The 26089-nt window shown below is 39.3% G+C and overlaps 1 protein-coding gene across 1 annotated transcript in view; it reads right to left on the reverse strand.

Moving 5' to 3' along the window:
• The window catches only part of LOC108875847 (myosin-10-like), a 55031-nt gene that overhangs the window by 12920 nt on the left and 16022 nt on the right, over positions 1–26089 (reverse strand). The window contains 24 exon segments of the mRNA XM_051070706.1: positions 259–396; positions 595–801; positions 887–1018; positions 1971–2079; positions 2754–2896; positions 3612–3705; positions 3811–3911; positions 3913–3933; positions 4071–4264; positions 6569–6683; positions 8323–8496; positions 8747–8920; positions 9016–9168; positions 10001–10119; positions 11017–11112; positions 11907–12050; positions 12404–12502; positions 12974–13037; positions 13806–13898; positions 17681–17698; positions 18398–18412; positions 18667–18696; positions 19106–19208; positions 20990–21017. Coding sequence (XP_050926663.1) covers positions 259–396; positions 595–801; positions 887–1018; positions 1971–2079; positions 2754–2896; positions 3612–3705; positions 3811–3911; positions 3913–3933; positions 4071–4264; positions 6569–6683; positions 8323–8496; positions 8747–8920; positions 9016–9168; positions 10001–10119; positions 11017–11112; positions 11907–12050; positions 12404–12502; positions 12974–13037; positions 13806–13898; positions 17681–17698; positions 18398–18412; positions 18667–18696; positions 19106–19208; positions 20990–21017 — 2564 coding nt within the window.

Genomic DNA, 26089 nt, shown 5'->3' on the forward strand with positions numbered 1-26089 from the left:
AAACAAGCATTCTGGTGCATTTTTCAACACAAGCCATTTCGAAAAACAAAAACCAACACACACAATGTGTAACAGTTGTCATGGATTTGTAAGTAAAATAATAAAAAATACACAATTCAATTTTTTCTAATAATCAATTATCTATATCTTATCATATGCCTCATCCATCACTTTACTTTTTATGACTCCACCTTACAGAACTAGCTCTGCCCTTTACTCACTGTTTGACTACCATCTTTCCAGATGTAATCCTCTCACCTTGAGAAACTTGGAGTTTTGGTCCTCCAGCAGCAGAATGTCCTCCTCCATCTTCTTGATCTTGGCCTCAGCTGTCACTTTATCGAGCTGCAGCTTCTGTCTTGCAGCTTCCTCCTCATCGAGCTGCTCCTCCAGGTCCTGCAGAGAGGAAAACAAACACGTGAAGATCCATAAAGCAATATAGTTGAAGTCTAAACTAATATTTATAAACTAATGCAAGTTTGACACATAAAACTCTTTAAAGCCCTCACACACTCATACTATCACCTCACTGGTAGCTTTAATCTGACATTTACACAAACCTCGCTCCTATTTTTGTTTTGATAAGATATGAACCTGGATGTGTGACTGCATCTTCTTCTTCTCATTCTGCAGGCTTTGGTTCCTCTCCTCCTCTTCCTCCACCCGTGACTCCAGGTCATGAAGGATCTCCTCCAGCTCTTGCTTCCTAGAAAGCAGACGGACTCTCATCTCCTCGGCCTCTGCAAACAGCTCCGTCTCTGCGTGGAGTTGCTCTGCTAGGATATTCTTCTCTTCTATGAGCTGGAGCGAGGGAATAGTTTGAAAAAAAAAATGCACCCAGCCTTCTGAAATAATTTACTTTTTGTAACAGAGGACATGTTTATACCTGTTGGTGTTTCCTCTCCATCTCCACCAGCTCATTCTCCACCTTGAGCTGTCTCTCCTTCACCTTTATCAGCTCCTCATCTTTGGCTTGTAGCTCCTCTTCCTGCCTGGTGACCTGCAGCAGAGGCTTCACCTGAGAGAGAGAGAAAATCAACCATTATCTATTTAATACTACATAGAACATACGTTAATACTGTTTATACTGTCGTACTGCTCAAAGAATGGAAAACCAGTAGGGAAAATAAGGCCTGTAATTATTTATTCGGCACATAAATTTATGGACATCTATACAACATTTTTGTCAGTATTTCCCAGCTGCATTTAACAATATTTCTAGAAATATAATTAAATCAGTCAACGTGACCTGGACCAAGAAAAGCTGTAGAAAATTGAATGTGGGGGAATTTTCCCTCTTCCTGTATCTCCTCTAATCTTTCATTTAGGCAGCGAATCTGTGCAGGTCACACTCACATGTCATTTGCTGTAAAAAGTAGTTTATTGTCTTTGTTTCATACAGAAACCAAGGTTGTCATACAGACCCTACACCTGTGTTAGCAGAGATAGGATTTCTAGAGCCTTCACACAAGTATGTAAGTGATGTGGTTCCATGAGGAGTAGCCATATTTGGATATGCAGTACGACGTAGTAATAAGGTCAAATAGATCATGAAGGATTCCTTCAGAAATGGGGTCGCGTTACACTACGTCAACGTGTTGTTGTGCTCATCTCTTTTCTCCTTGGCCAAGTATCAATAAATACGTCTGCTTAAGACATCTAAGTCTCCTGAGCTTCATCCATCAGCTCACAATATTTCCATCACACTGAGGGAAATATGTTCAAACTTTTTCAAGTCAACGTGGAAAGAACATCTACATTTCCATGGCAACAAACTCAGTCTGTTGATGAGGACCATGTGAGAGGCTTTAGTGTTCTCTGTTTACTCTTTATTTAACTAAAGACATTTTTGAGTCATCCAATCACAAACTCTGGAAAGGCTATTTACAAGATTGTCAACAGGTCTCAGATGGTCAGGTGTAGCACAGATGAACTACTTTGCTGGAAGAGATCGCTATCAGGGGTCTCACCTTGGTGAAAAGCCTCCACCACTGCCAGTGACGTAGCTTCAAGTAAGCAGCACAGTTCCTCTGGAGGACTTTCAGGGCACTCAGCTGCTGCTGCTTCTTAGCAAAGGCCCTAGGGAAGGAAAAAACATAATAACGCAACAAATGAATGTCTGAGTGTTAAGTGTTTTTAAAGTCTGCAGTGATTTTTTGTGCCACTTATAGGCAGCAGAAGCACGTTCTGAACACTACACTGATATATTCATCATCATTTAGCTTAATGTGGTGACCTTAGCAAACAGTTACTTATTCAAACATCATGCGGTCATGAAGCAACATTAGAATTCATTTGGAGTTGGGCCACCTGATGACTGTAAGTCTAATACTCACTCTGCTTAAGCTCTGGTTCTAGTCTCCACCGACTTGAGTGAAATATCTGGTTCTTCAGCAGCTACATGCTCCACTATGTTTAGCAGCTAGTCGTTACTTGTCTGTCAGGTAGTTTAACTATCTGGACCAAAAATGTATTGTTTAAGCTGGAGAAGCCACTGTAAATCTCCATAAAGCTGAGCAGAGCAGCAGATTCATGTGATAATCTGCAGCATCAGTGATATATATGCATGTATGTGTGATTTGACATGACAGATGTATTTCACTTGACAAAGATCTGGATTCTTTGTGTCTCAGACCCCTCTGTGGCTGGTTTGAATAACTGGGTCATTGTCTTTTAATTCATCTTGGGCATCCAAACACAGTTCATACTTTAGAAATAACACTTGAATAGAAATACAGAGATCTGACACTCACTTGCGTGCCAAGTATCCACGGCACACAGACTGGAAGTAGATGATGATGTCAGTGATCTTCAGGTCTCTCTCCTCCTCCAGGTGAGCCAGAACACCTGTTCTGAAGAAGATCTTACTTTGACCAATACGGAACAGGTTGGGGTCCTAGCTCCAGGGCTTGGATCTACAGCAATGAACACAGAGTCTTGTTGAGAAATCTGTGGACAGGGTAACATTCACATTTTGTTTTAACAAATTCAGGAAATGTTTCTTGTTAAGTTTGAAAATATTTTGCCATGACAGTTATGCAAACACAGAAAAAAGCAAATATTAGCTTGATATCAGACTGGATTACCATATGCTTCCCTTCTTTCAGCCTGACACTATGTTCATGTTGGTTATATTTTGTTGGGGAGGGCATTATTTTCTTTGGTCCAACTCCTAACCATTAGTTAGTGACTAAGGCAAGTCAATTTCATTTACTGTCAACAAGAAAAGTCATGGCAGCGGTTGCTGGGCAGCAGCCGCAGTCAACGGTATGTTTTTCACATTGATTAAAGAAATTTAAGTTGTTATTTCTGTACCTGGACTTTCTAAAACTCAGCTAACTGTGCTGATCTCTCACCTATGCTTTGTCACTATTTTTCATGGATGTAGCTTGGTAGTTAGTTAAGTCTTTTCATACAGACCAAAATCAGAAATCAAACAATTTCCTCAAGGGGCTTGATGTTCTGTACAACACATAGTCCATTCTTAGATCTCTAGCAGAAAACCCCCAAACATGTTTATAGGAGTAGATGATGTCCCAATTCTTAATCCCACCAACTAAGCTCTGATTTGAAATTTGAGACATAGCGCGATCATGGGCCTGAGACCAGACTAACTTTGCAAATAAAAGCACTACCATTCTTTCACAAGCTTGTTTCCCATCCATGAATCCCTTAGGGATTGCGTTGGGTGTGAGAATCTCATATCTGTGAACAAAAGAGAACATGAATGTCAACTGAAAATGAAGCCAATCTTTTGTCTCTGTAAAATGGAGTTTCTGACTTTGAAAAAGCGTCTTTGTTGTTTGTTACCTCTGTCTGAACTCCTGGAAGACGATGCGGTTGGGGAAACCCTGTCTGCAAATGCGAATCCCCTCCAGGACTCCATTACACCTCAGCTGGTCCAGGACCAGGATGAGGCTCCAGTTTACCAGCCTGAAGAAAGAAAGAAACACATCAAGAACAGAAACAAGTATTTGTGTACTTGTACATTTCTATAGTATAATTTTTGCTCTATAAAAAACTAAGTGACTGGCTGACACTCCACTTCTCCCAAATAAGTATGTATTTACTCTTTTTTCATGGTTGGGGATGATGCAGCGGACAAAGTTAGGGTTGGTGTTCCTCAGCGTGGCCATGAGTTTGGTGAGCGACTCCTTGTAGAGCTGTCCGACCGTACGAAACATGCCCTTTTTCGTTTTGTAGGTAGCACCAAAGGCTGTCTCGTTCATTCCTGCCACCTGGTCCAGGCCTACAATGCGGTCGACTGGTGGGGAGACAGGGAGAACTGGTTAGGGCAGGAAAACTTCACAGAGGAGCAGAGTCACTGTAGGAACAGCAGCAGCAACACAGTGACATAATGGAGCTACATGACCACGGGCAGATGGATGAAAGAGACATTACACACTATTGTCAAACAACAGCAGTCTAACAAAGTAGCACTCTAAGTCTGCAACTACCACTAGCTTCTGCAGATGGAGATGGAGCACAGAGCCTATCTATCCCTACATACAGGGCTCTATATGTTGAGTCACCTTAGAAGGAAGCATATTCTTTTACTTTGACTTGCTTGACTTAATTTAAAATTAAGTTAAAATGCAAGAACTGAAAGCTCTTCTCTGGTTCTAGTGAATGCAAGACAATACTTGATGGCAGCTAAATGACAGCTTTTTAACATTATGACATTATTGAGTCCTGAATCAATGTACTGCTGGATTAAAGCAAAAATTGGAAACATTTTAGGAACCACAAACGGTGGACACAAAAATATTTCAATACCACTTTTAATAACTTGTATTAAAAAGGGCTCTATGCAATTTTTACATATTAAATTTGGCAAATCAATCTTAACTGAGTGTCCACTCACAGCACATTTTATTGCATATGAATTCAACTTCATTTGTAAAGACTGGTGTTAATCTATCTAATCCCACTGAAAAGACCAAAATCAACAATGCATTAGTCTGTCTGTCAAATAGTCCCTGACTTCCCTCCCTCTGTAGCTCTCAGGCCCAATGATATTTGTTTATCCAAAGAATGCAAATACTTAAGAATACTTCAAAAGTACATTGTTTCATTTGTTTAAAAAATTGGGAAGGAATTTTTTTGCCAAGGATTTGGTGCGAAAGTGAGTATTTACAGAAGAATGTGGGAGTATGTGGGACTGGCTCAAATAAACTGCAGTGCATTCATTGTAATGAAGGAACATTGGCTCACTCAACTAATAGTTTCTGGACAACAGTGGACCTATATAGTAAAGTAATATACCAGGATTTAGCAACTCTGACCACACGTGTTAATAGGATAAATTCGTTGTTGGTTTTGGACTTTTCATGGAATTTGTTGAAAATAAGAAAAATACAGAATATCAACAGAATTTTCCAATAAATATGACATCTTCATATGACCTGGCAGCAATGACTGCAGAATTATTCTAAAACAGCTTAAAAAAACAACCCAGTACATGAGTTACGACTTTACACTCAAATAAATATACACTATGTCACTTATTAACGTCCCAGCAGCAAAATTAAAGTATTTGATGAGTTACAGACTGCTGGAGTTTCAACATTTAAACTGAAGTGATGCACAGCCTTCTGTCTGGACCCTCTGCACTGATGTCTGAGCTCAGAGCCAAAGCAAATACCAAGAACAACATCTGGTTTCACTTCCCTGCTACTGTGACCTTATCTAGGAAGGAAGAAGGCGGGAAATTAATGTCATTAAATATTCTTCAGTCAAGCTTCAAATCCTTTTTCTTATGGATGTATCACATCACAGAGGAGGAACAAATACAGAAATAAACAATGAAGACAGCTGCACTGGATCCTAAACGCTTGTGTCAGGGCTGTCGACCATACAAAGATCACAAGACCAATGTGAGCCCACAAGAATATTGAGACAAATTAAAGCACCCTGGTTTGACTAAAGGGAACAAATGACTATATTCTACTTGAACTTATTTAGGGATTAGGCACTACTGCTTTTGGCTGAGACAAGGGAGCCATGCAGCCTGGAAGCAAATGGGAGCCATTGTAGCTATGGCAAACACAGCAACGGCTGAAGCATGAACCATACAGCCAGATCTGGGCAAAAATATACCAATATACTTGCAAGGAATTAACCTGCTTGGGGAAGCGCTTATAATAAGCCACCCAAGCCTTTTAGCAGCATGGTTCCACAACCCAGCGCTGTTAATTTTCAGCTATTATTATTTTGGCCCAGGTCTGCTACAGCACGACCCAGTCATTCACCTGCTGGCTCATCCAAACTAGTGACATTGTCATAGAATGAAGCCCTTTGAATGTTCTGAATCTCTACAACACAGAGAGAGAGACAGGGAGGGGAGGCAATGTTACATTCATTCTTGGAAACCATAAATGTAAAGGCCTGAGACAACAAGGCAGACAGCTGTTGTTAGTAGGCTTGAGTGAGAGATGTGTCGACATGTTTTTTAACTGAATAAGCAAACAGATACATACATAATGAATCTCATAGGATGTGCTGCTGTAATCAATACCTTCTAGTACTTTACTTTTAAGTGTCTGTAGATAAAAAGAGAGCAGCCTACCATCTTTCCAAAGCTCAGCTACAAATTTGTCAGTTGACTGATGCAGAAGAGTGGCCACGTTGTCGTTCAGAGGGTCCATGTTCTTCATTAGCCACTCATCTGCCTTGTAGTCCACCTGTAAAAAATAAAAAGGTACAGCTAAGTAATAAGGATTTTTAAAAAACTACCACATACACTTGTGATAGGATCTAAAGCATGTGCTTAGCATTTCTGTGCTTTAGTTTTTGTTAGTTATCATAATATCATATATGTATGTGAGCCATACATCCAATACCAATATATCTTTGATAACCCAATATTGGTTGATTTATTTGGGTCTAATAACAGTAGTTTACCACAACATCTCAAAATACAAAAACATTAAAAATCACTCTGTAAAACATAAAACTAATCTTACTCCCACAAAGTTAAAACTTCATCCATTATTTTCTACAAAAAGACCCTAAATATATGTCCTGAAGTATTCGAGATGACACAATGTGTGACAGATTTTGATTCATTCGACTGATTCCTAGTTTTAAGGATTTTGATTAAGTGAAGAACTCTTGAACATTAACTTAACACAGATATATCAGCTTATATCTTGGCTAATAGTTAACAAGAAAGCACAGCACAGAACTTACAAAAAAAGAATATCAGTTGACAATAAGAAAAGATTTAAGATAGAAAAGATCTGAAATCTCAAATATCAATATTGGTAACTGTGGAAGTCTAAGGACATGCAACTGATAACAAGCCAGTCAAGTGCAGCAGGCACACAGATGTCAGGTGACAGGGATCCTAAAATATTTAATCAATAAAAGTCATCTAAAGCTATATTTATATCTGACACTTCACTGCAACCAACAACTTAATATACAGGCCACACTTTACTGATTAGTGATTCAGACTTGGTGCGTACCTTTGCTGACATTTGGTTTTGTAGCGCTGCAGATTTCCTCCACAGTGACGTTCTTAGAGCTCAAATCTCTGTGCTTTTGACTGAATGTGGTGTAAAACGACACAGTCCTTATAATGGTAAGCAGATGTGCTACTCAGCAGGTCTCTCTGCGAGACAAATGCTGTGTTCTTTTATTGCATAACACCACTGACAACGTCCAAATCCACTCCCATACAGTGTCATATAAATCAAACCAGGATTCAGTATTTCCCTGAAGTTCGACCACAGGAGAACCATGCGTCATTATTTTATCTGAGCCCTCACAGGCAGAAACCTTTCACTTTGCTGTTTGATTATTAAAAGAGAAGATCAGGGAGGAAAAGAGATGTCTTGGAAAATATGAACGTAGACAGATATAAAGAAGCTGGTCCAATACAGGCACAATACAGACGAGTCATCTCTACTATCCATATATGAAAAGCCTTCAACAAACTGAATCAGTGCCTTAACTATAGGGCATGTGTTTACATACTTTGGAAGTTAAACTAAAGCAATTTAAAGTGAACATACAGCAACAATCAGCTGTGACAGCTATGACTATTAATATGATCAACTTTTTCTTTGTGTCTGGAAGTTTTAAGAAGAGAGCCTGACCTTCGCACTACAAACAAGCTCCATAAAATGAAAGCTTTATGCTTCACTAAACTGTAATTTTCAAGGAAAGCCCCACTTTATTTTTTTTCCCTTTGAAAACCCGTGAGGAGAGCACTTCCCGGTTTGAAAAGAAGCAAGCACACACAACAGTGTGTTTTCAGTTAAGCTGTTACAGAAACCTGCTGAGTGTGATTTTTTTAAAGAGATTAAACCAGCATACCCTGCCGGCATAGTGGATGATGCAGAAGTCGGCCTTATCTTTGAGCTGTCGGGGCTTCTGGAACTTGGTGTGTGTGCCCTGCTCCTGGATTAGCTTGTCTACAAAGGTCTTGTCTGTGGCCTTGGGGAACCAGCACTCTTCATCCAGCAGAGCTAACACACCTGGAGGGTTTGCCTGAAGGAACAGCAACATGGGACAGAATTAAAGACTTCAGAGAGAATGAACAATGTCTTACTCCTTTACATTTTACAGCAGAGAGAGTTAAAATAACATACAATGTGAGTATTATTCTGCTGTGAGATTGCCTGTCAGCATTGTAAAATAAATTATGTATAAGTAGAGTTTAGGGAGGCATGTTTTAAAATGTTAAATGTAGGTTAAATCATCTCTTAGATTCAGTTATTAGGTAGCGATTCGGACTGACCGGCCGCTCAATGAGGTCGATGCAGGGCTGAAGGTCCAGGCCGAAGTCGATGAAGCTCCACTCGATGCCCTCCCTCTGGTACTCCTCCTGCTCCAGGATGAACATGGTGTGGTTGAAGAGCTGCTGCAGCTTCTCATTGGTGTAGTTGATACACAGCTGCTCAAATGAGTTCAACTGTAATAGGGGAGAAATACATGAAGAAGCAAATGAAAGCCTGGACATATCATCTTCTTTAAAGATTAAATAATTGAAAAGATTTTAATCCAAACCTGGAAAATCTCAAAACCAGCAATGTCCAGGATGCCGATGAAGGAGGCACCCTGTCGTTTGGTTCTGTCCAGAGCTTTGTTGATGCGGTGGACCAGCCAGCGGAACAGACGCTCATATGTTGCTTTAGCCAAGGCCTCGACAGCAAAGTCAGCCTGGAGGGAGGCAGAGAAGAGGGGAGGAGCAGGAAGAGTGGGAAAAATAGTGAGAGGAAGAGAGAAATTATATGACCAAAGGGTGAGAAGGAAAAAAAACTGTGTGTGCTCAACAGGTGTAAAGAGGGTGCAAGCAGGGGCTCAACTCAGTATAATTCAGAAATGCTGCCAGATCCTCAGGAGGAAATCTATTCTACACTGAACAAATAGACTTGCACGTCTTGGCAAGTCTGTATATCGTTAATGTTCCAAATCTTTTCTGAGTCAGACAGCTGGGACAAAAGCAGTTTCCACTGAACTGGAGGCATTATGATCAGAAGTCTGCAAGAGTACTGCATTTTAAATGGCAAATGAATGATTCATAAACAGGTGATGGACTTAGGAGTGGTTTCACAGAAGGTACATTAACATTGCCATGTACCCAGTATAATATGAATCATGTTCAGCTTCAGTTTTGACAGCACATCTTCTCACTGTTTCAGCTGTCAGTTGTAATTATTTGAACTGTGCTTCTGTGTTTTTTCCGCATTAGTTTAATGGATATCTCTTAACATGATACAACCCTGAAGCTCAGCCAGAAGTGAGACAGAGGCATGAAACTGAGTTATAGTGAATTCAGTTGGGAACTGCAATTTGGAAGAAAACACAACATCACAGACACAGAATTCATCCAACACTGACCCAGAATCTGAAAGTTAATCCATTTAACATGCAGACTGTGTTGCAGATTGTCTGTGTGATACATCATTGTTAACGTTGCTGAGGATCTCAGCCAGCAGCAAAAAAGTATATGCATCATCTTAGTTAGTAACAGAAAAAAAGTCCAACTGACCTGCTCTTTTGTTTGCGCTTTCTGGACATAGTCTCTTCCCACTTTGATCCTTGGTGAGAGGATAGCTCTGGTAAACTCCATTACATTCATACCCAGCAAGTGACACAGCTTCTGAGCAGCTGGGAAACCAAATATGCATTTAAATTAAAATACACAGTAGGATATCTAAAACTGTATATTTGATCAAACTGTTTTGTCAACACAAAAAATAAAAACACAAAGTAGAAATGACTGTTGTGAATGGGAACTACTGCTTATTTTTATTTGATTTGATAGAGATTAGGCTCTTTACTCAGTGTTATTTTGACAGAACTGTCATTTAACACATATTGTTACAAAATTCCCCAAGAACCATAGAAACAGAGGTACAATAAGTGAAGTGTCTGTCAAAGATGGAAGGTTAATTCTGATTAATAGTAAGATTTACCACAAATTTTTCAAAGATGTTTTCGTATGAAATGTAATGGAGAAAATGTCATATTTTACATGGCTTGACCTTGTGGAAAAGCAGAGAGAGCAGGATCCGGTCTAAATCAGCCAAGTCTCACTACTAAAGAAAACATCTGCTTCAGTCCTGGGCTCTGCTTGTCGCATTTGGGAATATCTGGCCCAAGCTGCATCATTGGCATTAGATTCATCCTCTCACCACCTCTCTCCCAGTCTCTCTTCTTTAAGTGCCAAATATGCAATGCCACATGTGGAGGAACTGGAAGGCTGTGCCCCATTTCCTTCAGGAGTAAATCCTCATAATGATGTGGCTTAATGGCAGGTTGACAAGGCTCGGGGAGAGAAGGGACATAAATCACTGGTTCCTCTGTTCAGTGGATAAGGTGCACAGTGTGAGGGAGGCAGGAAAAGGGGAGGAGAGGAGTTGAAGTATATATGAGAAGAGGAAAAGGAGGAGGGGAGTGTCTTGACCTGTGAGCTCCGAGCTACGAGGTTGTGAAGCAGATGTAAAAGGATTGAACAGTGTGTGTGTGTGTGTGTGTGTGTGTGTATGTGTGGGAGACACCTACCAGTATTATCAGGCATAGAGGCTTGGTCAGAGTTCCTCTCCTTCTTGAAGACAATGTTTCCAAACTGAAGCACCGAGGACACGACCTTCAACATGGCTACAAGTTAAGAAAAAATAAGCAAATGAAAATTACTGTGGTAGGACATCACTTTTGTCTCACATGACTGTGTTTAAACATAATAATTACAGTTTTTTTAAAAATATGAAAATCCCTCCCTGTTAAATGTTTAAATATTTTGGATGGCTCATCCTGCACATTAATTTACTGGCTAAATAGTGAAGTCACACATGATACAAGTTGTACATGATTTGTGGTGACCAGCTGACTCCATCCATCATATAAAACTATACTTGACCCATTAGCACCTGGGATGTAGCAGCTAGCAGAGCAATATCATAGGAGGAGGTGCAAGTTTCCACATGTTGGCATGAACTGTGTTTACATTTCCAGAGGAGAATAGTTGCAATCTATTATATTAATTTCTCCCTTGTCCCTAGTGTGGAATGAAGCCAATAGTCCTCTATGGCTCATTATGTAGTTCTGGTAGTCGACCTAGTATCAGCAAATTGCTAAAATAAAATGTCACACTGCACTTATATTCTGTTCACTCTGAAATATGAGTAAACAGAACTGCTGTTTCACTGTGATTTTAACCTGGAACAATTTCTAAAAACCATAAAAGCCTTTGGCATAGATAATTTATCAAGGTCCCTCACCTTGGTAAATAATCTATATCAAAGGCTGCTGTTCTTGCCTTAAGTCCAAGTTTAGATGATCTCACCAGGGAGTACCATGTGCAGGACATACAAAAAAAGAACAGGTGAAAGCAACCTCCTTGAGAACCTTGGTGTGTTTATGTGTTTCTTGTGCAGGTGCTTTAGAAAACATACCCAGAATCTCCTCATGGCCAAAGCTCATGATGTGCATGGCCTCCATTGTCTCATGGAAGTTGTCTTTGTCCTGCTGTCCCGGTATTGGGATGTTACCGTTGGACAGGAAACGGTAGTTGTTAAAACCTTCCAAAAGCAGGTCCGCTGTGGACAGAAAAATGGAAAAACACTTGGTTAAGATATGACTTTTTTTCCCTCCCCAAAGATAAGGATTCAGCTGGACTGGCCAAATAACATTATTATGTTACTCAAGACATTTAAAAAAAAGTATTAACTGTGAAAGTTAAGAGGGAGTGACAGATTTGATGACTAACATTTAAGTTTATATAAATTCTTGTTAATTATGTTATTATGTAATAATGTTATATGTTACATTACATTTGCCTTGCTGTTACAGTAGTTACACTGCAGAAATCAGCTGCAGCCTGGAGTTATGTCAGACAGAGGAGAATTAAAAAGTGCCTATATAATTTAACAGTCAAGCTCAGTCTACTCACATCTGAGGTGCTCTCCTGCTCCAGCCAGCAGCTGGTAGAAAATGTGGAAGGTGCGCTCATCTTTGGCTTGACGAATAGCTCTGGATTTCTCCAGTAAGTCTGACACAGACTGGTCAAGGACTACTCTATTTGGTAAGTCAGTTTGATGTAGAATGAAAACATAAAATGTCATGCCTTTTATGCATGAGACATTTCCTTCTGTACTGTTAAAATCAGTTGAGATTTCAGATTCAAAAATAATCCTCAGCCTCAATATTGGCAGCAAATGTCTATGGCATGGTATGATGAAAATTCCCGATTGGGAGTAATTTTTGTGTGTTTTTTGAATAACTATGGAAGCCCATTTCATCCAATGTGATGATTTTTTTTTTTCATGAATTTTATCTTGTGATAAAATGTTAATATTTCGATAAAGTTTCTCCTTATAATGACCTTCTTTCCCCCCCATCACATTGGTGGAAAAGGGGCTTCCATGCATAATAAACACTCCTGGCTAGACTCTTTATAAATGCATTACCTACAATGACAATTAAATGTTCCTATTGGGGAATTCATTTTAAAACAGGATACAGGTTTCAATATTGGCTCCAACAATGTATCCGGTGACATCAAAGTTGATCCGGATGAATTTCCCCTGCAGAGATAAACACAAGATAAATACTCAGGAAGTGCTCAAGACAAGATAACCAGAAATCAATCACCAACATAATGACTTTCATGTAACATACACTGAGGTTCTGCTCCATTAATATGAACACTGATGTAGATCATTTATATATTATATTTCATACATTACAAAGTGATATTTACAAGATCTGTAAAGTGATTTAAAATAATCAAAATGATGTTCACTACTTTTACAAAATACCTTCATTTTGACACAAATCAGCAACAATAAATTTTCCATGTCATACAGTACATGACAGGTCTGCTTTGGAGTTTCACAGATGACAAATGGAGGCAGTTTTTATTGTCCAAGCTCATGAAGATAAAGTTAAACCCTGGTTAAAATGTTATGAAGCAATGCAGTAACTTAATAATAGATTAATTCCCCACAGGAACATTTAAGCTGAAGCTTTACTCATGTCCCTCTTGTCCTATGTCAGTAAAAAGGAATCTGCTGAGTGGAGCTGCCTCCAGTCTGAGAGGCTCCAGTATATCAAAGGAATCATTAATGACTACCAGGCTCCTGTGTCCAGCTATATGGCCTGTGTAATTGCTTACAGGAAAAGTAAGATAACTGAATTACTTTCACATCAGTTTAACTCTGCTTATTCTCAAAAAGAAAGAAAGAAAGAAAAAAAAGTGCCAACTAAAGATCAGACAGGAGGAGGCTATCACCCAGACCCAGATTCAACAACAGAGCCCCCCGCCTTCATGAATGTCATTTTGCTCTACTTACAAATCGTGACGAGTTGTCGTTTTTCACTGTCTTAGCATTCCCAAAAGATTCAAGGATGGGGTTGGCTTGTAAGAGCTGACGTTCTAACTCACCCTGTAAAAACAGAGGGATGTTACACCAGCTCTTTGTCACCACATTAAAGTTAAAACCAACAAACCAAAATGTTGAGAAGTTAATTGTGATTTTCACTGACAACTGAAGAAAACAAAACAAACATAATAAACATGCAGACAAAAACAGGAGACACCTGAAGACTTGTGTGTTTTATACAGAAAAACCTAAAAACAAATTTCCTAACTCAGACACACAAAGATGGTGTACTGGAAATAATCAGACTAATATGAACCAAGTAAATTAAGCCCTTAATCATCATGATAACATGGATTGTGTTTTGTATGGTGGTGTAATGGCCACCATAAGGTACAGTGGTCCTTATTTCTGTGGAGTTGTTCTGCAGGTGTCCACAATGTCAAATTAGCTGAATGAGACTTCAGAACAAACTGTTTTCCTGAGTGTTGCATGTTTTTTCACCTGCAGCTGATTTTTTTTTCCTAAGGGAGCAGTGCAGCACATTACTAACCAAGTCATTTTCATCCAAAGGAAAACCAGGCAGAAACAATGTGACGCTACCATTTAAACACCAGTATATAAAAAGTTTGATTTTTATGTGACTGTAGATTCAAATGAGAAAGTAACACCTTACTGTAGTTAATAAAAGTATGCTTAAAAATAAAACTTCACCACTTCTCAATCATCTTCTTAAGTCCTTGTTTCTAGATCAACTAAGTTCATCTGATCAGTGCCAACAAAAAGTGATCTGACAAAAAAAAATAAATGGGAACAATTTTGATAAGCGATTAATCATATAAATCATTTATCAAGCAAAAAATGCCCACATTCTGTTTCCAGGAATTTAGCCGCTCTCCATTTTATGACATTGAAAATGTTTGGGTTTTGGACTGTTGTTCAGATAAAACCAGTTACTTGAGAACTTCTGACTTTCTGTTTTTGCTCAAGCACATAAAATATTAACTAATCCTGTAAACATGGTTATTGTAAAACTACATCTGAAACTTTCCACAACCTGGTTAATTCCATGTGCATAAGTTTTATCTTTTGAAGTTAAGACTGCAAAGAAAATCAATGCTGATCTGAGCCTTGCTGTGGCTGACTGACGACTAATGATGTGTCACGGTGCTTGACAGTGACCAGAGAGAAAATTTCTGGGGAAATTTCTTTGCTGTGACAAAAGCCAGACAGGCACTCTATCGTGTCAGGAAGAATATGTCCACAACACACAACAGAAACTTTTTTTTTCCTGTCTGACTGGATGCTTTTGAGAGACTGAATAAACAAATAAGTGACTTATACAGATGTTTGGACAGGTGGCTCGCTATGTTTCCATTGAAGCCACATTGTGGGCTTTGTCATGACCATAGAATCCAAAATGACTGAGTGAAAAACAATTTCTCCTGCACCGTTATTTCTCTTCTTGTGGCTAAGTGAAATATTTTCCCATTACGTCAAAAATAGCTGCACACACTGAAGGTTTGAGGAGGCCATTTTTCCACAAAAGGGAACTGAGGAATCAGCATCGCGCTCAGGATGTGAGACATGTAATGTGATCTTTGGCTGGAGAGCATGATGGGCTGCTTTTAATTGAGTTTCTGAGCAGATGGAATGAAGCAGGGCTGAACTGGATAAACCTGGTCCCTTTCCAGCTATCAGAGCAGCCGCAAAGCCCTCAGAGGCCAGAGGATTTAAAACCAAAAGCCTTTGTTTCTACATAAACACAGGCCTGTGGTGCAACTTAGTAGTTAAAATTGTTCATTGGCAACTTCTACTCATCTGTGTGGTCTGCTGTGCACGCATAAAACAAAGAGCAGATTACAAACACCAGGGGGGGTCCAATTTAGCAGCATTAGAAGTTTGACCCACATTTCTGCTGCAAAGTGAGTATGTCAGAAATCTGACAGCCAACAGAGCAGGCTCCTCTATTTGAGATGGCCAATTGTTGTGAAGCTGTGATAAAATGTAAGCAATATGACTTATTATCAGTCAACACTTTTGACTTTTTAAGCCAAAAAAGGATCATAATCATCTCCTTCAATTTTTTTTTTTTTTTTTGGCTTAATACGAAATATGTAATTGCTACAAGTTTGTCTCTTATCAAAGTGCAGTGTGTTTGGCAGGCCACAGAGCAGTGTTTTAGGACAGACTGAGTAAAGTCAAAGAGGATCAGTCAAAACTGTCTCACTAAATCTTCTGAGGCAGAGGCTAGTTGTGGATGTGTTTTCTCTGCTCAACATCTGCTCTGGAGGTCACGAGGCCAGACAAATATTACAAGTCGTTCTTTTCACCAGCAAGAAAAACGAGAGCATTTCTTGGGAAATGGCACAAAGTGTTTAAATCTGGACAGGAACAAGCCAATGTGGAAAACTAATCTGGGCCAACGGTGTCTTTTTAGGCTGACTCCAACTTAATGTAAGAAAGGGCAAAAGAGGTTCTGCATTGGCCACGAGATCAAGCGATTAGGATGAGCTGGCTTAAAAACTAGTGAAGCACTTCTATCAAATGTAGGCTAAATATCTTGTAATGTAACTTATCTAGCTTCTTTCACAGCAGAGTTATTATGACATAAAAAGCACAGATCATTTAAGGTGTACTGCAATCACAATTTTAGAGTTTATTTTGCAACATCCGTGACTTACATTATAAACAGTATCAACAGGCTCCTGCTGGTGAAAGTTTAAGCCAGCAGCTGTTGATTTCACAGTTATCTCTCTGTATGCCAGTGTCCATTTATTAACTGTCTGCTAATAATAGTTCCATCTAAGAAGAAATACCATCTGTAACATTTTTGAATTTTGAGAGAAAGAGTAGAAGTCTTGTCATTTTCTACATAAATGACATATGTGATCATCTCATGTTAATTTCAGAGAGGTATTTCAGCTGGTAGCATGGCAGCTGTATAGTGGCGAGGGGAGTGTTGAGTGGTGTTATATCATCATTTTAAGATTTCACCTTAAAGCTCTCAATTCAGACCTCTGGTATTCGGTGCTAGTTTAATTGTGCTACACTGTCTATGAAGCTAACGTTAGCTTAGGTAGCTACAGTACACAACTATCAACAGTGTTAACTGGGGTCATCAGTCCATTATCAGAATATTGTCAGATATAACTTGGGAGCAGTTGTACTATAACTGGTATGCAGTTGTTATCAACAACAAGTCATGATTATATCTGAACATACACCTCTTGACTAAGTTATGGAAAATCATAGCAATTCAAATCTCAATCGCAATATCTGTCACAAAAAATACAAGTTGAGTTGTGTTGTGAGATTGAGTTACACATTTCTCACACTTCTTCCCAAATGACAAGTGGGACACTGATGTTGTTTGAGCCCACCAGGAACTAAACTGTAAATGTTAGTGCTCACACGCCAACAGGGGGTCGTACATGGGAAACAAAGTGGAAAATACTATACATGTAGATGCAAAGTTAATAACCTGCTTCATTTAACAGGTAAATAAATAGCATGGTACCCATTAGTTTATTAAATGAAGATTAAAGCAATTAGTATTTCTATAATAGAGGAGATATCCTCATATTGTAATTAACATAAATGTTAAATATCTGAAAGAAGCAGCTGTTATCAAATTAGTCAGCAGACAAAATACAGATCATGCAAAGTTAAAGCAAAACTACAATCATGGATTAAAGTGGATGGAAAGCATCTATGGCCCAACTTCAAGCATATATTAAAGAGTTAATAGTCAGTTACTTTGAGCTTAAACAGTAACAAGAGTGGGTAAAGCACCCCTTTGATATTGTAAGTGAGGTGAGATAGGTGAGAAACTACATACTACTCACATAAAACAGGGGTCCACTCTGTAGGATATGGGGAGATTCAATTGTTATTATGGAAAATAATCAACTGCATTAATGTCATGGATACAAGTGAACCTGTAGTTTATGCTGAACATTTCTGAAATGATGCATTAGAATCACAATCAAAGCACAACCTACAGCAGTCTGTAAATGGAATTAGCCGCAGGTGTTATTATAATACCTCAGTGGTCAGTAATCCTGGCCCTCAAGACCCAGATTACTGCTGGAGTTCTAGGTTAACACATAGTTAATTGTTTGCACCCTGTATGTCAGGTATAATTCAGTCACTGGTTAGAGGACTACCTGCAGGACTCTGGGTCTTAAAGGCCAGGACTGAGAATCACTCCAGTACTGCAGGTAAACTTAAACATAACCTTGCTTCATATAGACTCTTTCAGCTAAGTGAGACAGGTGTGGTCACCAGACTCTGTCTTAACAGTCCAAAACACAGGTCAAACAACACATTAAACTGTACAGTTAGCATTTTAACGATCTCTCAACAGAAATGACTATGCTTCATACAGCACAAGATGACAGCCAAGACTAAACATGTGACTATGACAACAAATAAAAACATGCATGTGATTATGTTTCATTGAATGTGAACCACAGTAATGAAAAGCAAGTTTACAGTATGGCACATAGACATAAAACACGATAGGAGTCTGAATAATCATGCCAGCTTTAAAATTTACTTACAACTGCATTTTGAGCCTGACGGAGAAAGACAAAGTAAAAACTAAATATGCTTTTGTTTTTATTGTTCAGGCATTTTAAACTAAACGTATAATCAAGTATAATTACTGATATTCTTGGAATCACTGACACCAATGAATGATCCCTTAGTAGGCTCATGTACGACAGATATATTACGAGCTCAAATTATAGAAGAAAAAGGTTTATTTAAGAAGAAAATGTTAGTGTAGCATGCACATGAACGTGGTGTATAAAAAAGTGTAAAGACTTGCCTGCAGTTTCACTGGTTTAGGTGATTCTGGCTGTTTGTTACAGATAAACAAATGCAAATTGTTAGATTGTGTGCACACAGATCTGGTGCACAAAGCCATACTGCCTACTACAGGTACTGGGGTCTATACTTTTACTCATAGTATTTGTTATTATCATTATCAGCTTATTGGTTATTTTTAATGATTGTTACTCCACATACGGCATTCTGATGATGCACAAGATACGTTTTTTATCTCTGTAGTGTCAAATGAATAAATTGCACTTTAGGAGTTGTGGGGACATACAAAGCTATGAAATGACATTGTGGCAGTAATTAATTTTGATACAAATTCACCATTAATATTAGTATTTCGATACATTTTTATGGGATGTTTAGGTTATGGCTTAAAGCAGGCAGAGCTAGCCTAAATTTGAGAAATGAATATGGAGAATACTCACAGGAATGTTGTGGTCTTTTCTTCCTTTGTGGGAGGAGGCAACGTGTGCCAGGTACTGAATGACCTTTTTTGTGTTTTCAGTCTTGCCAGCTCCTGACTCACCTCTGCGAGACAAAAGAGGGCAACACACACACAAAAAACAGACATCTTCAGAATAGTGGAACACTAAACTCCTTTACATCTAAAGCAGAGCCACCAAGTGATCTTAAAAATTGGACTGAAGATGTACTGTCCTCCTTTAGCTTACAGATCTGCAGGTGCTCATGGGTGAGGGCAGAACCCTATTTTGCACTACAAAATACATAACTCAAACTAAACACGTGGATGTCTGACTACGTGTGTCTATATTTTTTAAGTGTCAGTTCGGGCCTGTGGTTGCGGCCGTCTGATGTTCAGCCTTGCTTTTCACTGCTCTGTCATACAGCGGCCGAGGGACAGAAAAACAGGAAAGAAGTCCTCTGAGCCATGTAAAAACTTTGGGGGAGCAGTTTAGATTTAGAGCATACCTGAGGTTTTACAGTAAGTGCAAATTTGCATACACCAAGTATGCACAAAATATTGTTTTGCTTTCAGATTGAGTGAGTGTGATGTGGCTGAGAGTAAAGTCTGGGAGAGCAGTGTGTAAGTACTGTCAGTCTCATTGGCTACTGTGCACAGAGGGTAATCATGGAGGGATTGCGTCAATGTCTCTGTTGTTGGCCTTGGACTGCTGGGTGTTACATTCCTCAGCTCCCCCATTTCAGAAGACAAGCCAATTTAACAGGGAGTGCTGACTTAATCACGTCTTCTGTAAGCTTCTGTATTTTGTTTGCGTGTCTCTATTTTGTGTTTCCATATTAGTTTGTAGGCAGTTTGTGTATCTCTGTGCCAAAAGCCCTTAATAAAGTTCATGATCCTTCGTTTGTGCAACACAATTCAATCCAAACAGAATAACCATGTAATAAATGCTAATGAACCTAATTCTATATTTTTACTGATTGTGAGATGTGTTGATTTCTCTAGATTCTCTAGAGAGAATGTTGTTCATTCAAAAATAGGAAAAATTAAATATTTGATTAATGATAATCAAATTCAAAATTACAAATAAATATCAACTCAAAGGTCCTTTTATCAGCTGTCTATTACTTTAAAAGAGCGTAATGGTCAAGAATGAACGTCCACGCAACAGGAAGCATCTTGTCTTCCAGTGGTAGTGTTCATAAAAAGTAGTCACTCTACTGCACGCCACACTGTCCAGAGTAAGTTATTGCTATTTCTCTTCATTAACACAAAAGCTAGCCTTACTGAAAGAATAATTATGACACCAAACCAGCTGACAAGTAATGTGAGGAAGCTTTTTTGGATTTCAAACCATAGATCAATCAATCAAAGATAATGGTAGGACTGTCTGCTGATTTTATAAAGTGGTTGAATTTTATTTTTTATTTTTTTAAATACAACAATTCGCTACAATATGTGGTGGTGTTGTATTAAAGTTAATCGGTTTTAAGGTGTGCAATACAAGTTGAAGGAACAAAATAAAGCTAACACCTTACTATTCACATAGAATGAGGAACAAGGTTGTTGTATGGATAATGTCTTGATACCACCACTGGCATTTTCTTTGACGACATTCCTGTCATTTGCAGACACTTGTCACTGAAAAGACGCCAGAGAGCTGTGAAGCAGAAATGTCAGGCATTTCTCAGACCCCACGTTTCTCAATTTTCTCTGAAGTAGCTGCAGTCTGGTCAGCGTCACTGAAACAGTCTGGTCTAGCGTCAACTGTTCTCATGCATGAGAACCTGCTCAGTAGTAATAGCATGCAGCATTCTCAATAAAGTACGTAAAATGTTGGGCTATTCATTTAAAATCATGCAGTAGTGGAATAAGCCTGTATACTCACGTGCAAAGAATAGATTGGTCCTCTCGATCTGTGGAGACACAAAGAGGAGAAAAAGGGGAGAAGGAGGAAAAAAGTCAGCCTCAGCAATCTGTCTTTGATCCAGTTTCTACCCTGCTGTCACAGAGTTTGAGTGACAACACCATCACCAAAACACAGTAAAGTCTTATCAGCAGGCTGTGGATTTGAAGGTCAAAGTCGAGCTTAGTGTGTACATGTGAGCTCTCCATCAAACGTTTAAAATTATCACATTTTGCACAGCCCAAAACTCATTTTTATCAGAATAACAAAATTACTTTTTATCGGGGCATATTTTTCAGTGGGCTCAGGCATCACAGCGTCTCACCACAGGTATTTCCTGGGATGCAATGTCAAAAATGCAGGAAAGCGGCACTTTGAAGTCAAATCACTGCATGGGAGAGATAAGGCTTTATATGATTAAATAGAAAGTGCTGACTGGGAGTTTAATTTTAAGACTTGGTCTCTAGCCAGTTATCCCTGATTTTATAAAGATCAAGTACAGATTATTATTATTATTATTTAGGAAAAAAAGATCCATTTCAGGCTGCATACAGCTCTATAGAACTAAGATTCTCTGCCACCAACAGCTATAAACACATTTCACGTCAGGAAAATTATTGTAAAATCTTTTCAGTTTTATTACTATTCTTTATTTTAACCAGGCAAGCCTGATTGAGTTTAATAATCCTGTTCAAGAGTGTCCTGGCCAAGATAGACAACAATAATGAGTTACAGACATACAACATAAATTACAGAATAGCCTGCAGAGTCAGAAAAACTGAAGTTATAAACATCTGTACTTCTACCTGTACCTGTGCAACAATATTTACCTCTTTATAATGGCATGTTCCTGCTAGAAGGGTGGTCATTTGGTCTGCTTTGAAAGATTTAATAGTTGTTTGACTACTCTCAACTATTAGTCTGTAATTTCATTTTCATAATTTAAGAGGATTAATTTCATGTTTGACAGCATGCATGTGCTCTCACACCAAATCATCACAGACATGACAAAAGCAGCAGCAGTGACCACCTCAGGCCAAGTTGAGTTTACTATCATGTTTACTATATGGTTTGCAGTGCAGACTCCTCATCTACACTTCTTGTTAATCCACTGTTTTCCAATCCCTATTTGCATCTTAAGTCCACATAAGTCCACTGTATGGCTCCTGAAACTGAATGAAGGTAATAGATTATTCACTTCTATAGCTTTTAGTGAACAAACTGACCATAAAAGGCCTGGCCCATATGATCGACGACAACAAGGATGTCTCAGTGAATGTGTTTCATGGCGATGGACCAGATTTAAATAAGGTTAATGAAACCTTGTAACTTGTACTTTTGTTATTTGTTTGGGATCTACTGGATGTAGACTAATATAATGGAGAACATCTAAAAACGTCAGCTAGATCAGTAAAATGAAATATGCACAAGTTTAACTGAACATGGCGCCAACCGCTTACAGTACAATGACACAAATAGTGATCCAATTCTTTTCCTGTCTGAAAATGTTAATGTGTGCTGTGCTGAGGGCAATTTGCACTGTGGTCATGTGGCAATAAAATATGACTTCTAATTTGTCTCCATAAGCCTCCAGGGTATCCCAGTTTGGTGCGTCTTGTGAGCTGAGAGTGAGGCAGACCATAGTCATCTAGAAGGCCCTATAGAGGAAAATAATGGTGATGAGGTCATGGGAAAACAGCACTTTGTCCTCCCATCAATGCTCACCCCCCCAAGAGGTCGGGCCTCCTGTCCAGTCACATGGCTGACTGAGCAGCAAGAAGTCCAAAGATTAGATAAAAGTAATCAGACTCTCTGCACTCTACTGACTTGATGCTGCACTGTTCATTCAGGGCTAAAACTGTGGCCTTAACACAGAGTTATCATTAATCCCTGGAAACAGTTGTATAGCACTTCCACATTTTAAATCACCTTACATCCTCAATTAATAATGATGCCACCACAAGATGCGACAAATTCTTATGGATTTCTCACCAAATACAAAATGCAGCTCTACATTACAGTTGCAGGTTGCCTCTGTAGACATGTTTGGGAAGCAGAAAGAAGCTCATCAAAATGCATCAAAATGCTGCAAACAAACACACGATTGGCTTGACAGTTGACAGTTTCAGATTAATTGTGCATCTCCCCCATTTTCATTCCAGCTAAGACAGTTTCCTTTATCTCTATTTGATGAGCAAGTGCCATTTCATCAAGGGGGCTGAGCTCACAGGCCATTAATACTGTAGCTGTATTGCAAAGTCTGCATGTTAGATTATTAAAGGAGTTACCAGTGACTGGTGATTGGCAAGCTGGTACATTAGCAGATTGACTTGGGAGAAGGAAGGCATCAATAAAAGAGGAGAAAGGGAAAGCCACATCTTTTTAAATATAGCTGTGTCACTGAACAAGCCATTTTTAGCTTTGACATTCAGCTTTCTGCAATCTATTCATATATTGCCTGGGGCGGACAGCTGCAAGGCAACAAGAGCCTGCAAATGAATTTACACTGGATGTGAGTGGAAAATTATCTAATATTTAATGATCAAAATATCACTTGTTGTGACCTGTTCCTGAATCAATGGATGCAGCCCACTCTATTACAACCTGCTGCAGGGATCAAACAGACCAGAATAGAAGAGAAACTGTCAGATGAGAAAAGACAAAAGTCAGTATGGATAGGTTCCTCTGCCGTTTCAGCAATGAGCTAACAAGATATACATGACTAAAACCCAGTAGCAGAGGTGGCTGGAAGAGAGACCTGATCATTTCACCATGTGGAGAAGCAGAGCTCACTTGCAGAATGCTAATGGTCTAATCCATCCAGCACGGTGAGTCTGATGGCTCCCTGATCTGCTCGTCACCTTGAAGGAGGAAGTAGGACACTCATTTTGTATTCAAACTTACAAATGACTGTAAAATATTCAAGAACACTTAAATGTAAATACTGAAATATTGGATACTTTCAATGCCCCAGGCTTCTTAAAACCTATATTAACCTAACCTAGGAAAGTAAAATCATTCTCGGGTTGAAATGTTCAAAATTCATACTGGCACTCAAAGCCATAACCTGTGATGTTGGGACATACTGTCCCATTGTGAGGGGGGTCACATGCCAAAAAAAGGCTGGGAACCACTTCTCTAAGCCATGCTGTGAATATGTCAGCTCACTGCATACATGTCGTGTCCTGGGCTGGGCTGCTCTGCCAGAGGTGAAGGTTTCCTGGACTGCCTGTGTGCTGACTGTGTTCCTTTGGGGTAAAATGATGGAGGGTTATCTGACTGAGGACACAGCTGGGTGGCTCATTAGGGACAACCTGGGTTTCCTGGCTTCGACCAGGCACTTCCTACAGTTTAGTATTGTAACAAGAGAGACTGACCTCGTACACACGCGTACAAGCGAACACACACACTAGAGCGACTCCAATCCTTCAGGATCCCTCGAGCCATGACGTCAGCTGGTGCTCTGTGCATGACAGCACACATGTAACCCCCCCCCATAAACCCCCACCTCTTTCACATCTCTTTACATTCACATCCCTATCTGAATACCACACAAACACAACACTGCTCAGAAAGCCGGTGTCTTCTTTATCAGACCGGTTGCAGACACAGTGGAAAGATATGATCCATTCATTGTGAGACTGTTCACTTCCATTCACCATCTTGCCAGCACTGCTACGACCTTAACAACCTCTCCAGACTGTAAAGCCCTGATTACTGGCAGAGCACTCTGTGTCTGTGTGGATGAGAACTACCCAAACAGGGGCTGTTATTTCCGTAACATTACTTGATGGTCATAAGGACTGTTTTGTGGGTTTCGCATGATTGGTAATGCTCTTGCCAGCCTCACATGACTCCATTATTTTGGAGGGCAGTGAAGAATCCCTCAGGATATAATATTATTAGTGTAAGTGAAAGCTGAGAAGTTTGGATATCATTCTAAATGCTTCATTTAGATCTTTTGCAGGGCTAAAAAGTTGTCAGATCATAAAAATACAGAAAAAAAAGTTGGAATAAGGCAACTGTTTCAGATCTACAAACTGAAAAGATATTACAGAACTGCTATAGGCTATGCAGATGTCGATAAAATTAGACCTCAGACAGAAAAGGTCTGCATCAATGCTTTTACAAAGTAGTGACAGTGAAAAATCTGAGGATGTCTTGCGGCTTTGACATAAACACATCAGCTCTGCATGTGGTGTTTCTCCCTGTAAGGAGAGAGGAGAAGGAGAGGGGGGAAGAGAGGGGGAGCCGATCTCTGCTTACGACAGTGAGCTCATTGTGAGGCTGTGGCACGCTGGGCCTGGGCCAGTGTCCACCACTGATGGCTAATGCCTGTATTTAGGAGTGGCAATGAAGTGCAAACACTCACCTCAGAAACCAGTCCTACACGCTGATTTAGCTGTTACTAAGTATCACAGCGCGACAAAAACCTCCACAAAACGACGTGATATAAATAGAAGAACACATCAGCTTAATGTTCAGGGTAATAGTGACAAATCCATGAACACTATGATGTGGTCTCTAACAGAACGAAACAGATCTTTGTCTTTTTGCTGTCTGTGAAGAAAATGGGTACTATAATGTCACTACAGAGAGCATATATTAAGCCATTAGCTTAGCCATCAACGAGCAGTTACAAAAGGTTTTTCAGTAAGTGAGCATCCACTCAAATGTAAAATGAAAATCAAAGACCTCATTTCCTCTTCAGCACTATACAGGGCTGTCTTAGTCTAAACTTAATCCTTTTTCCAGAAGCAAATATACACAGCTAATGCTGGTTAAAACATGTCTATTACACAGGTAAATTATGCAATTATTCTAAATGGAAACCTAAATTCTAATTACTAGTCAATAATGAACTGTGCAGCCACTGGAGATACTTCCTTTAAGGAGCTAAATATACACACTCAGATAATGTTTTCAATTACCCTAGCTAATTAGACCTTTAGCTGGATGGTGCTATGTTGCGATTTGTGGGATGTTACAAAACCATATGGGCTATAAAGAATGATAACTGCGAAAACTGTCTGACCCTAACAGGTGCCACAGAACTAACAGAAGGGAGAGGTGGATGAGAGA

Source organism: Lates calcarifer, linkage group LG5 (genome assembly GCF_001640805.2).
Source record: "Lates calcarifer isolate ASB-BC8 linkage group LG5, TLL_Latcal_v3, whole genome shotgun sequence".
Classification (NCBI taxonomy): Eukaryota; Metazoa; Chordata; class Actinopteri; family Centropomidae; genus Lates; species Lates calcarifer.